Here is a 13,783-nt window from a genome sequence, read left to right as displayed (position 1 = left end):
TAATAACTGCTCACGCTGCTGACCTCTGAGCTTCTCCTGGTTTGACTCCAGATGCGGCGGTCACGGGCTGTAAACGAGGATTCCTGATTTGAACCACAGTCTCAGGGTTTAGCGCCCCGTGGAACTTGAACCTCTGAGCCTCTAGTCTAGTCCTGCTCGTTCATATCGGGTCATTTCTCGGTTTAAGGTTTGATTTCCTTCCGCTCAAACCCGTTTCCGTGTCGAGATCTGGCTCAGGGTTTGTTTAGTCCAGATGTGGTCCGGTTTTAAGACTCATTTAGGAATTATATTATGGCTATGAATGTTGTTTTAATTATTCGCCCACGTATCTCCGCCCGTTTAGCGCAGCTTTCTGTCCTTATTTCATCCATTTCTTTAAACTACGGTTGTCAAAAGTACGGAAAAACTGATACTATTTGATTTTAAGACTAGAATCGGCGCTAGACACTCGTTTAATTAAGTATAGATACTGAAAAAAATCTCATAACTGTTTGAATTTTGACCTGAAATTTGACGTTTTATCTTGAGTTTTATCAGAGCTAGTGTAAAACCGCAAGCGTCCAGCAGGGGGCTCTTCTCCGCAGTACTGAAAGCGTCCTGCGATTAGGATTTGAACATAAAATATACAAAAAATACATTTAGTTGAGTTATTTTTTTCCTTTTACGACATAATTCCGTTTATTTTGCTTCATTTATTTCATATTTTTTTGGAAGGATGTGGATCTGGCTTGTCATTAAAGTGTTTATATAAAGTTTTCTGTGCATTTTTAGGCAGCAGATCGTCCAAAACAAAATATCGGCCTGTGCTGGACATTTAAGCCCGATACCTCATAAGCTAAAAAGGCCAAATATCGAAACACAAATATCATCCAATGGACATATCGTCTAACTCTAACTCTGACGCTAATGTGGAATCCGTAAACAAAGTGTCTTAAAGGTCGTATTTAGGCAAAACAAACGAAAAAACAAAAAAAAAGTTATAAGAACATGACAAAACAAAGGCCGTTTTATTTTTTATTTTATTTAATTTTTTTGAGGATTTGAACATAAAGTATATATTTTAAAAAAATCCATCCAATCCATTAAGTAGAGTTGTTTTTTTTTTCGTTTTACAACATAATTTCGTATATTTTGCTTCATATATTTCATATTTTCTGGAAGGATGTGGATCTAAAATGTATAAAGTTGTAAAAATAAAGAAAAAAAACAGTAAAGAAGTGAATGGAGTGAGTGTGACATCGAGGCTAGTGTATAAAAAATAAAAAAATACTATACTGCTTAAAAAAAAGGCTTTTAAAATGATCATTTGGGTGTCAGAATTGGTATCGGGCATCGAGTATCGACTTTATTCTTTAGTATCAAAATCCAATTAACACTCGCTAACCACAATTTGACCTCATTTTATCTCCTGTAAAAGTCATTTTAAAGCACACTGTGTAACTTTTTACGATGGAAGGTACGGCATTTAACTGGAGACAAACAGCAGACACCAGCAGACGAACGTTATAGGTCATATCTGTGGAAAGGCGAGCTCATTCTCAACACAAACGCATATTTTTCAAGTTTTTTCGCATTAATTAAACCAACTGTATTGCAAAACCGATGCGTTTAATGCCAAACTGCGGAACATTACAAAGTTCGGTACATGGCTGAAGTAAATATAGACGATAAACGATAATATTGAAACGAATTTACGCCACTGACACAAAAACAAAAACTGAACAGCAGATTTAAACGCACACACGCAAAAAAAAAAAACAGACAAAAAAACCAAATATAATTGTTTCGTGTTTCATTTATTGAGCGAAAAGCCGATATAGTCATTATCGTGTCACGCCGAGGTCGATCCTTCAAAAACAAATTGTCCCAGAGCGTTTTGTAAAAAGTTTGGACATGTAAATTCCGTATATTGAAAGGTTATACTTAAGCCCGGAGCGTTTGAGACTGAGCACATAATAGGCTCTTGTCAAACTGATCGACATCGCAAACAACGACCAACTGTCAGACGCCAACTCCTCTATGGAGATAAACCGTGTAAATACAGAGGTTTAAAAGAGAAAACAGCGGATTAGTGATGATGTTTTGACGTGGCTTGGACATGTTTTTGACGACGTATTGAGTTTATGACGATCTTGAAAGTTCCACAAGTGAAAAATGTCGTGATACCAGAGAACAGTGCGTCAAAATTAAAAAAAACTGAGACAAATTCACGGCCAAACTCGATATTTACTGAAAAATCGACTGCGCCTGTTTTACTTTTTCATATGGAAACAAAATTTAGTTTTGCTTAAACACAAAATCTGTAACAAATCAAGCTTGATATTATAAACATATGATGATTTAAATTTGAAATGAAAGACACATTTGTAGTATTCATTTCTGATTTAAATATCGGTAAATAAAATAAATGATGTTTCTCTCTGTGGCCTTTCAAGTTCCTTTTTAAAGTAAATATTTTTTTCACAAGCCAAAAAAAAAAAAAAAAAAATTATAATTTCGTTCACTGAAAATTCAGTCCACACCTTCGAGTAGAAAAAGTGCGTAGAAAAAACATATATTCAAGCTCAATTTGCTACACTCAGCGGGCCAGGTTTAATACACATTTGACATGATCTCACGGGCCAAAAATAATTACACAGCGGGCCAGATTTTGCCCCGGGGCCTGAGTTTGACATATATACTACAGCGTTTAAAGGCGCAGGACCTGATTTCTAGTTCATTTTAAACATTTGCAGTGGTCCAAACGTCTTCCTGATCTTTTCTAATCAGTAGCTCAGTTGGTTGAGTGTTTCCCACTGACCTGAAGGTTGGCAGTTCGAGTTTCCGCTCTCAGACAGATGAATGTTGCTGTTGTGTCCTTGGGCAAGACACTTAACCCGTCTTACCCCAGTTTCTGTGTGAATGGGGGAGTGGTTTCTTGATGTAAAGTGCTTTGAGTGCCTTAAAGGTAAAAAAAGTGCTTTATTATATATTTACAAGTGCTGATCACAACTTTCAGCAACCAACATGCTAACATCGCACATCCTGATTCTCATTTTATTAGACAGCAGACGTATTTTGACCTCCAGAGCTGGTTATACGACATATTATACAGTTTTGCAAAGAAATGATGATGTAAACATAAATATTGAGCCTAACTGGCCTTTCTGCACCATTTGGTCAGTGGTTTATGGTGAAATGTTATAAAAAAAATGATTTAAAAATGTATTTATTATGACAGTGGCTCTCAAACTTTTCACGTGTCATCAAAGAAAAGATTTAGCTTCCCGAGTACGATCAGGTCTAAACCAGGTCTAAACCAGGTCTAAACCAGGTCTAAACCAGGTCTAAACCAGGTCTAAACTAGGTCTAAACCAGGTCTAAACCAGGTCTAAACCAGGTCTAAACCAGGTCTAAACTAGGTCCAAAACCAGGTCTGCAAAAGGACTATCCCAGATCTAAACCAGGTCTATATGAGAACTATTCCAGGTCCAATCTAAGGACAAACCAGGTCTAAACTAGGTCTAAACCAGGTCTAAACCAGGTCTATAAAGGACTATCCCAGATCTAAACCAGGTCTATATGAGAACTATTCCAGGTCCAATCTAAGGACAAACCAGGTCTAAACTAGGTCTAAACTAGGTCTAAACCAGGTCTAAACCAGGTCTATAACAAGACTATTCCAGATCTAAACCAGGTCTATATGAGAACTATACCAGATCTAATCTAGGTCTAAACCAGGTTTAAAACAGGTCTAAACCAGGCCTAGCTTTTAGCTTTACTTGATTATTATTATTATTTTTTTTGTGTTGGTATCTATACTTTTACTTAAGTAACAAAACTGCGTCCTCCTTCCACCGCTCATAACTGGTGACTGTATGAAAATGACAGTGAAACAATACGAACGCTCCTTCCAATAACACAATGTGGCGGCAATTGCGCCCAGCTGTGGAAATCTGCAGTGTGTGAGAGTAAAACTCGTCCTAAACCAAAGCGAACGAACCTCTCCAACAACCGACAGAATGACATCGACTACAATAAAACCAATTCCCTCAACGCATTATACTTCTGCCAGTTCGACACCATCTTGTGACCATATGTACACGACTGTTATATCGACCCTGACTCGCTTTGATATTCAGATTGGCTCAGCGTTTTTTTTTTTTTTTTTCTTCCCCCAAACCCACAGCATGATCAGAAATCTAAGCCTGGAAATTGAAGTAATGGAGGAAATTGTTGTCATATGTTACTAATGTTTTTGGGTGAATGTTACGCGCTGGGTTTAAAATGGCCGTGCACGCGGTATTATCCGAAAGCAACCTGCTCTGTGTCAAAACGCTGACAGAAAAGCCTTTAAGTGCATGTTTTACAAGCTCAGAAAGGACCCGACGGAGGAAGAGGGGATGGAGTCCGCAGATGTTTAATCTATATAAGCCTTTCACGATAACAAAGTTTGAAATTTGATATATCGCTGAAGAAAATATAGACAATAACGGATAATGTTGAAAGTCATTTATGTCACACAAAAACTATGCGAGTAGAGTTTCCCTAAAATAATGGGAATAATGGTTTGAATCCAAGTCTTGACATAAAAAATAAACATCAGTGCCCCCGATGTAAAGTGGTCCATCGTTTATCGTGAGGGTTACGGTCCAAAAATAACCCGCAACAGTCGAAATCCGCGAAGTATCAGCTTTATTTTTTACATTATTCTCTATGTTTTTGTCTGTAAAACCCCTCACCACACACTTTATACACTTTTCTCACACAGGCGTTAACATTTTCTCACATTTCTCTCTCGTTTAAACTCTCTCAAAGTTCAAACCTTCGTAGGCGTCTTTGTCGGTGCAGAACGTTTCATCGACATTGTGGGTTTTGTCGGGGAGAAAACAAATTGCAAACGTACAGCACTTCAGAGTCACACTGCGATCCAACGTTTATGCAAATTTGTCTGAACGGCGCGACTGCGAAAGGTGAACTGTACGGAACTTGGGTCTCTCTCTCGTCTTTCTCTTGTCTCTCTCGTCTCTTTCGTGTCTCTCATCTCTCTCTCGTCTCTTTCACGTCTCTCTGTCGTGTCTCTCTCTCGTCTCTCTCTCGTCTCTATTGTTCCATCGACATTGTGGGTTTTGTCAGGGAAAAAAAAAATGCAAACGTACAGCACTTCAGAGTCACACTGCGATCCAACGTTTATGTAAATTTGTCTGAACACATTCTGTACTGGACAGGAGACACGGCACGGAGGAGACTGATGGACAATGGTCTACAGTCCAACAGCCAATCAGGACGCACGACACAATGGTCTACAGTCCAACAGCCAATCAGGACGCACGACACAATGGTCTACAGTCCAACAGCCAATCAGGACGCACAACACAATGCACGCTCATACACTTAAAAAAAACAAAAAAAAAACATGCAAATCTGGACTAAAAAAATCTACAAAACAGCGAGACCTGACCTGAAAAGAATCGTAGGAGATTAATGGAGGAGACCCACTTTTTTGGGACCAGCATTTGAGAACCAGGCCAAAACTTCTCCTGTCGAAGACCATCGTTATATTTTGTACAAAACATCCCGAACGTTGCCCTGGTCGTCGCCATCGTCATTCGGGTTGTGTTATTTTACGTAAATCTCCTGATCTTGACAGTAAATAAGTTCTATAAGGACTACAGAGCCGTTTTAAAGCCTCACAGAGAATTTTACACAAACCAACCAACTTTATACCAGATTTTCGTGGCAAAGTTTTCCCAGATTCTCCATTGAATGAATCGGACTGTGCCATTTCGTAGCATTAAGGACAATCCATCTTATTCCGCCTCAGATTTAGCGCAGAAATTTGCAGTGTGTTATGTTTTCTTTTCACCCATAATCCGCCACGTTTATTTTGAGTCAAACGGTACCACGCCCGTCTCTGATTGGTTAATCCGCCTGTCAATCACTCCCATTGGAATTTGGTCAGACAGGATGAGATTCCAGGCAAACTATTTACTCTATTCCATCGGACTTTTTATTTATCAGTGTCAAAGAAGGTAGACGGACAAACTTGGACCAAATACAACAACCCAAGTGACTAGAAAGTAACAGAACACGTTTATTCGTCTTTACGAGGCCCAAATACGCACAACAGGCGAGTCATTAAAGTTATCCTAACCTACATCTTTTCTCAAAATATGTACGAGTTTTGTGCCAATATTTTGAGAAAGGTCGAGTTATTCTATTGTGCTTATAAAACATAAAGCACGCCAATGTTTGAATGGCTTCCAACACACAGCTTGTTTTAAAAGCAAAAGCTACAGAATATGGAATAAATTATCTCATCTATAAAACACAAAGGCCCAATAACTTGCTTTTCAGTCTTTCTCTTAAACTATACTTGTGTAACAGTCAGGGCTTGAAAATACTGAGTAACCGGGGACGACAGTGGCTCAGTTGGTAGAGCGTTTGCCGAAGGTTGACAGTTCGAATCCCGCTCTCGACGTAAGCATCATTGGTTGAGCAGTCATTTAATTCATCTGGATGTATAAAAGAAAATCAGAGCTGGATCGTTTTAAACGTTTTGCGGTGGTCCAAAGTTATTCCTCACTGACCTTACGCGTTCTGAGCGTTCTAATTATTCACAGTGATGAGTTTATAAGCACTTTTCACAGCTTTCAAAGACCAGAATCGAGGTTTTGCTAACAAAAAACTAGCATGCAACTGCGTATTTCCCAATTCTCTGGAAAAAAAAGCTTTATAATTACCATATTTTCAAGGCTATAAGTCGCTCCGGAGTATAAGTCGCTCCGGAGTATAAGTCGCACCAGCCAAAAAAATGCATAATAATGAAGAAAAAAAAAAGTCGTACTGGAGTATAAGTCACATTTTTGGGGGCAAATTTATTTTACAAAATCCGAGACTAAGAACAGACATTTTATCTTTAAAGGCAAGTTATAATAATAGCAATAAAATATAAAACAACAGGCTGAATATCAGTAGCGCACACTAACGTAACACATTTATTTTTAGTCAGCTACGTGAAGCATAGAAAAAAAATGGAGTAATTGTAATAAAAAAAACAGCCAAAATCTTATATAATATCTATAGCCGCTACAAACATTGACCTCTGACCTCCTGATGTCATCGTTAGCCGCTGAGGTGAGCTGATAGTCCCACCTCAGGCTGTTTTTTTTTTTACTGTTAAAAGAACCTGCTTTTGTCGTAACATCTCCTTTATGTTTTTCCTCGCTGACATTTTGACGTTGTCGGTAACATGGTCTTTTCTTGTCCTCTTGTCTCCTCCCTGGGCGTCTGTGTGTGCGTGTTTTGTTGTGTGAATGTCATCTTTAGGTGTTATCGGGCAGTAAGGCGGCCCTCGGAGACCTGTGCGCGGGAGATACCATTCTGGCCATCAACGGGGAGAGTACGGAGACCATGACCCATATGGACGCGCAGAACCGGATCAAGAACTGCAGCAGACAGCTCACACTCAGCATCTGCAGGTAGGATTCACAGTTATGATAATATTTAAAAGTAGGATTGCAGGAGTAAATGCATAAACGCAACGATAAAGGCTTAGCACGTACTACTTTTTACCCCAATCCGAACTTTAACCCCTGAATAACAGTAACAGTTCGCACCGGTCAGAACTAGATCATCGAAAAACTAACACCACATCTGCCAGTTGGTTGTCGGTTTGATCGGTGCCTGTGTGTGCTGTTTCTGCGTCCCCGAGCAAGACACATCAGCTCCATCGTCCACCGTAGTCACCGAAAAAGTGTCTGGTTACAAAACGGGAGGGTATCTGGCGTAAAAAATTAGTCAATACTTCATGGAATTTGTTAAACTTTGAGGTTAGAGACGTCGGTGATGTGATGACAGGAGAGTGCTATATCTGCAGTATGTCTGAGGGGAAAGAGAGTGCGTTTATTGGCAAACGACAGGTGAAAGAAAGAGCGAGCGAGCCAAGACGAATTAGCGTTTGCCAGGTTTGGTTACTGTAACACACATGGACCGCTGTTACACAATATTGTTCCAAGTAATACATTCATACTTTTGAGAAATCCAGTGTAGTTATTAGTAATCTTCTCTGGTCAAATTCTGTTTTCCAATGTCATTCCAGCACAAACCGATCCCGTTGCGTTGCATGGTTGTCACTGTAATTCACCACAGTTCTGGTCGTCTTTGGTCTCCATTACTTTCAGTTTGTGGTTCGTTAGATGAGTTCATTTGAGCCGTTTGTCACGGTTAAGGTCATTCACTGTAGGAACATATTGTCTGGGTTTGGTTTATTCTTCTTGGCTCCTATCTGGTCTTGAGGGAAGATGACAGCTTTACAACGCCAATCGTTTTGTATCTTCCTAAATGAGGCCGTGCACAGTGAGTCAGGCTGACCTTTCCACTGGCCTTCACTTGTCCGTAATGTTTTCTCTGCTCTGTGAGATGGAAAAATCGTGCTAGCATTGTGGCGCTGTTGTGCGGACGGATTATTTAGTCTCGCCCCAGTACAGATATTATGTAATGTGCTGTCTGCATCGAATTATAAAGCGTCGTAGGCATAGACTGTATGAATGAATGGACATAGCTAACCCGCTAGCCGCCGTGTTCACTTGACATTATGATTTTCGTCGTCATTTTGGTCTTAAATGTTCGTATTAACCCGCTCTACCTGATCCTGGTGTTTTTATTTCACTATTGTGTCCTTAAATCAAGATATGAACATTAAAAACTGACAAATCAGGCGCCTTGTTTACCTGAGTTTGCACCCGCCAGCGTTAGCAACAGGTTTGATTGACAGTGTTGCTAAGCGCCTGCTCCTTGCTTAACTAGCGCTGAGGGTGAGGGCTCTTTTGACAGTGGTCCCTCGTTTATTGCGGGGATTATATTCTAAAAATAACCCGCAACAGCCGAAACCTGCGAAGTATCAGCTTTATTTTTTACAATTATTCTCTATGTTTTTGTCTGTAAAACCCCTCACCACACACTTTATACACTTTTCTCACACAGGCGTTAACATTTTCTCACATTTCTCTCTCGTTTAAACTCTCTCAAAGTTCAAACCTTCGTAGGCGCCTTTGTCGGTGCAGAACGTTTCATGGACATTGTGGGTTTTGTCGGGGAGAAAATTAGCAAACACACAGCACTTCAGAGTCACACTGCGATCCAACGGTTATGTAAATTTGGCTCAGGGCCGCCATGTTCCAAATAGGAAGTGAGCGTGGGCGACCTTACGGCTCCATCGACTCATAAATTCACTTTATATTGTCATTTTTGTCGTCATTTTGGTTTTAAAATGTTCGTATTAACCCGCTCTACATGATCCTGGCGTTTTTATTTCACAATTTTGTCTGTAAATCAAGATATGAACAATAATAACAGACAAATCAGGCGCATTATTTCCCCGAGGTTCCTCCCGCTAGCGTTAGCAACAAGTTTGATTGACAGTGTTGCTAAGCGCCCGCTCCCTGATAAACGAGGGCTATGTACCATGTTTTACCTGTGTTACAAGTCGCACTTTTTTTCATAGTTTGGCCGAGGATGCGACTTATACTCAGCTGCAATTTATATGTGAAATATGTGTTTTTTTTCTTTATTATTGTGCATTTTTTGGCTGGTGCGACTTCTACTCCGGGAAATACGGTATCTGGAACATCATTATCTTATTTATTTTGGCACTAAACTGTTCAGCTCACCATCTACCCAAGATTTAACGCAGATGAAAACAAACTCCTTGTGCAATCGGTTGGTCCAGTTGGTCCAGTTGGCGAGAAAAAGCTGCTAATGTGGACCATGCTTCTTCGCTCTCTTTCATCTATTTAAACTTCATCAAAAACCAGTGTTCCAGTTCGCTTCTCAATCTTAAACACTCTTTTCTCACAGTTTTAACCTTTTTAAACACCGGCTTCTTCCATATCTTAGAACACGCAGCCCGTTAGCCTTGTAGCAGTCATACAAAACGATGATGAAGATACATTTATGGCATGTCATTTTTGCTACCGAAATGATTCATCTAAATAGCTAATGACAGAACGGGGGATAAGTAGGGAAAACTCAAATGGCATCCCTTTCCCACACACTTATTAAACAGATTCTTGGGCTGTTCTGAAGTACTGGAAAGTGCCGAGCAAATCTGGCAACCTCCGAGTCCTATCCTTTACTGCGGTTTGAGCCTTAGATACGAGAGACTTCTGCCAAATGGTTTCCGAGCGCTCTCCTTTTAGGGGCTAGCGTACGGTATTCTTGCCATATTGGTTTGGACGAGCCGATTGCAAATGCAGCGGAAAGTCTAACCGCCGCTAACCATTTTAGATAACAGGGCATCCGAATTCACACATGCAAAAGCTCGAATGGTGACAGATGGACTTTTTCCTCTTCAGTTCTAGCGTTGCGACAGCTTCCCCCTCCGACGCAGCAGTCGCTCATACATCAGCTTTAGCGTAGCGTTAAGTGGCGCGCCCGCATTGGGATAGTAAATTTATTTAAGGATACGTGGAGCGGTACTCGATGCTCAGCCCGTGAAATCTCCTCAGCAGCTGCAGCCCGAACCGCAGCGATATGTAAAATGCTCGAGTCATGTTTTACGCTGTTCGTTTGAAAATGAGTGACCAAAATCCCACAGTAAGAGCGGTTACGCAAGGGGTTTTAAAAGTCCTTGTACGCTGTTTTCCCACGTATTTCTTCTGTTATGTCTTTATCTTTATTTATACACGGGAACCCAATGAGAGCAGTTGGAAGTTTGTGGTATATAAAATCTGTGGGTGAGTTTATAGCAAATTGAAGTAACAGGATTTGGAGAAAATAGTCCAAATCTTGTCGTACATATCAGCCCGTGATTTGCTCTGGATTCTAAAACAATCGGTATCAGCATTGGCCGTGAAAAAGACTCCATATCGCTCGATTTCTAAAAACAAATAAGCATGTAAGTTCATATAAAACATTAAAAACAGGAGCATTACCAGATTATTAAACTGCGATTGTGTCACCGATGTATTCCGTTTTGTATTTCTTTGCCGTTTGTTCCATTTTTGCGAACCAAAACGTCTAAAAAAACCCCCTCTTTCTCGTCTCAGTTGTGTTGCGGCTCGTGTTTAGCCTTATGCAGTCATGTGATCTTGTGTTAAACGTTCTGGTATCGATGATTAACAAGCAGTCGAGGGATTTTTACAGGTTTTGACACATTTTTGAGCAAACTTTGTCTTTCCCCAGCGCAGATATTTTGCATAAGCAGCTCTTAAGTTCAAAATAAGTCCGCTATGTGCTGTCTGCGTCGAATTCTAACGCATTTTACTTTCCGACTATCGATTTGTGTTCGCATGCTAGTCGTTTTTAGCTTTACTGTCGCGTAAAACTCCGCTCTGGTCTCTCTGAAAGTAGAGAAAAGCGCTTATAAACTTATCAAGGTGAATAAAAGGACGCTCAGAACGCGTAAGGTAAGGATGGAATAACTTTGGACCTCTGCAAATCCTTAACGTGAAGTAGCTTTTTGTTCAACGCTTTTGAGTAAATCTGTTCTATTCTATCTGGATTAAGACCCGCTTTAATCCTGTTTTAGACCTGGTTTAGTCCTACTTAGTCCTGGTTTAATCCTGGCAAAGACCTGGCCTTTATAAACTTGAACCATGTAAGACGAAGTTTAGACGTGACTCGATTCATTGCAGATTATGAGACCTTTTCAAACTGAATAGTAACTGTACAAGGTTTTGCATAAAAAAAACACTATTACACTGAACTTTTCTGTTGGCTGCTTGTCACCGTGGAGATATTGTTGCTTTCCCTACAATGTCCCACAGTATGTATAAAAAGTATTGCATTACAGGTGTTTTTTATTGCTCAAATTCCCTTGAAAAGCACACGTTCCTACTGGAGTTGCGGGGTCACCCCTCCTTAGATCTGACCTGTAACTCGGCCTGCTTCAGTTTATAGAGTTACAGGTTGATATATTGTGGAACTTTTCAAGCAAAGCGATAACATTTCTATCAAACATCTCTGCAAACAGGTCCATAATGTTTCATACGGGGTTTTTAAGAGTGAAAAAGGGGAACGTAAGAATCTTAAAAACTCAGTTCAAACACATACCTGCCTCTTTAAACGCTGTCCACTGCGCCGAGTCAGATCTGCGTCTGTGATGTGTCTGAGTTTGACGTCCAGAATGTAAACACACTGTGGGAGGTTTGAGCTGGAGGCCCGGTGCGTAGCTAACTTGAAGATATTTTAGCTACGGAAAATGGGTCATCGACAGGGCCTCTTCATACCTAGAAAACTTTAGACAAGTTTAGGAATCTCTTGGGCCGTCCCAGCGTTTTTTGAGGATGACGTAGGAAGAGAACATAAACAGGGATATAAATAAAGATTAAGGAAAACTGTTCCGCTCCAACCAAACCAAGACTGATGTGGTTTTAAGGCTGGAGTACCTGATTTTTTAACCACTAGCTTTCTGCTCCTTCCACAGCTTCAGAAGAGGATTTTCAGATGTATTAAAGTGCGATGGACAACCTAATCAGCGTCATTCATCCCATATAGTGACTCGCGTGGCTTTTTCGCTAAATAAAATGTTTTATAATTACATAAAGTCAGCAGGCAGCACGCTCATTTTTGTCAAAACAATACACCTTTTGTATATTTACTCATTTATAAGAGAAAAGGTTTGGCTTTTCATGGCTTTAATTCCCTTTTAAACACTCTTTCATTCACCTTGAGACTAGTATTTCACGTTTTCTAACTTAAAATAACATCTGCAATTGGACAATATTTTTATCCTCTATAAAAAATATTGTCTCGTTCTACGGTTGTGCTAATAGAGCCACCGTAGAATAAGTCCAGTGATGGTTTATGGGCTTAAAAACTGTGTGGGAGAATCTGGAGTTTTACCTATGATGCAACAAAACTGGGAAAATTCTTTGCTGGATTAATGGATTAATGAAACAAGCATGAATGGAGGAAGCAAAAACCCCAACTTCAGTTATGTTTTTAATGAGGAGAGAAGAGTACAACATGATTAAAAACTAAAAAAAGTCAGTTTTGCGTATGTGTTCTTTAAAGGTCCTATATTACACAAAATTAAACATTGTGAGCTTTTAGCCGTGTTAGAATATTGTTACTTCATCACAAACAGACCTGGAGTTGTTTGTTTCATTCACACATGTTTTAGTCTACATCTCCAAAGCTCAAAACACTCTGTTCCACCTTGTGATGTCATGAAGTGTTTTTGTTTTTTTTGTTTTTTTATCAGTTAACAGCTCCATTTACCTTTAGTTCAGTAGAAATCGGCAACTCCAGAGCTGAAATTATGTGTGCAGTTTAAAAACACAGTGGAGCACTTCCTGTATCACCACATGATGACATCACAAGGTGGAACAGAGTGTTTTCTCAGCCTAAATCTGCAGGTTTGTGTGTTAAACATGTGTGAATGAAACAAAACACAACTCCAGGTCTGTTTGTGACGAGGAAACAAGATTATAACGACATCAGGAAATAGTGTAATATGGGCCTTTAAACAGTGTAATATGGGCCCTTTAAACAGTGTAATATGGGCCCTTTAAACAGTGTAATATGGGCCCTTTAAACAGTGTAATATGGGCCTTTAAACAGTGTAATATGGCCCTTTAAACAGTGTAATATGGGCCTTTAAACAGTGTAATATGGGCCCTTTAAACAGTGTAATATGGGCCCTTTAAACAGTGTAATATGGGCCCTTTAAACAGTGTAATATGGGCCATTTAATCAGTGTAATATGGGCCTTTAAACAGTGTAATATGGGCCCTTTAAACAGTGTAATATGGGCCTTTTAAACAGTGTAATATGGGCCCTTTAAACAGTGTAATATGGG

General features: G+C 39.8%; 1 protein-coding gene across 2 annotated transcripts in view; it reads left to right on the top strand.

Annotated features, from left to right (window-relative positions):
• pdlim4 (PDZ and LIM domain 4) overlaps positions 1 to 13,783 on the top strand; it is a 128,670-nt gene that overhangs the window by 51,323 nt on the left and 63,564 nt on the right. For both annotated transcript variants that reach the window (XM_055226391.1, XM_033979017.2), the window contains one exon: positions 7,309 to 7,460. In XM_055226391.1, the coding sequence (XP_055082366.1) occupies positions 7,393 to 7,460 (68 nt within the window). In that variant the 5' untranslated portion in view covers positions 7,309 to 7,392. The remainder of the gene's footprint in view (positions 1 to 7,308; positions 7,461 to 13,783) is intronic.

This window comes from Periophthalmus magnuspinnatus, chromosome 14, assembly GCF_009829125.3.
Source record: "Periophthalmus magnuspinnatus isolate fPerMag1 chromosome 14, fPerMag1.2.pri, whole genome shotgun sequence".
Lineage (NCBI taxonomy): Eukaryota > Metazoa > Chordata > Actinopteri > Gobiiformes > Gobiidae > Periophthalmus > Periophthalmus magnuspinnatus.
The sequence above is the reverse complement of the archived record's forward strand: the minus strand, read 5'-3'. Positions and strand labels throughout refer to the sequence as shown.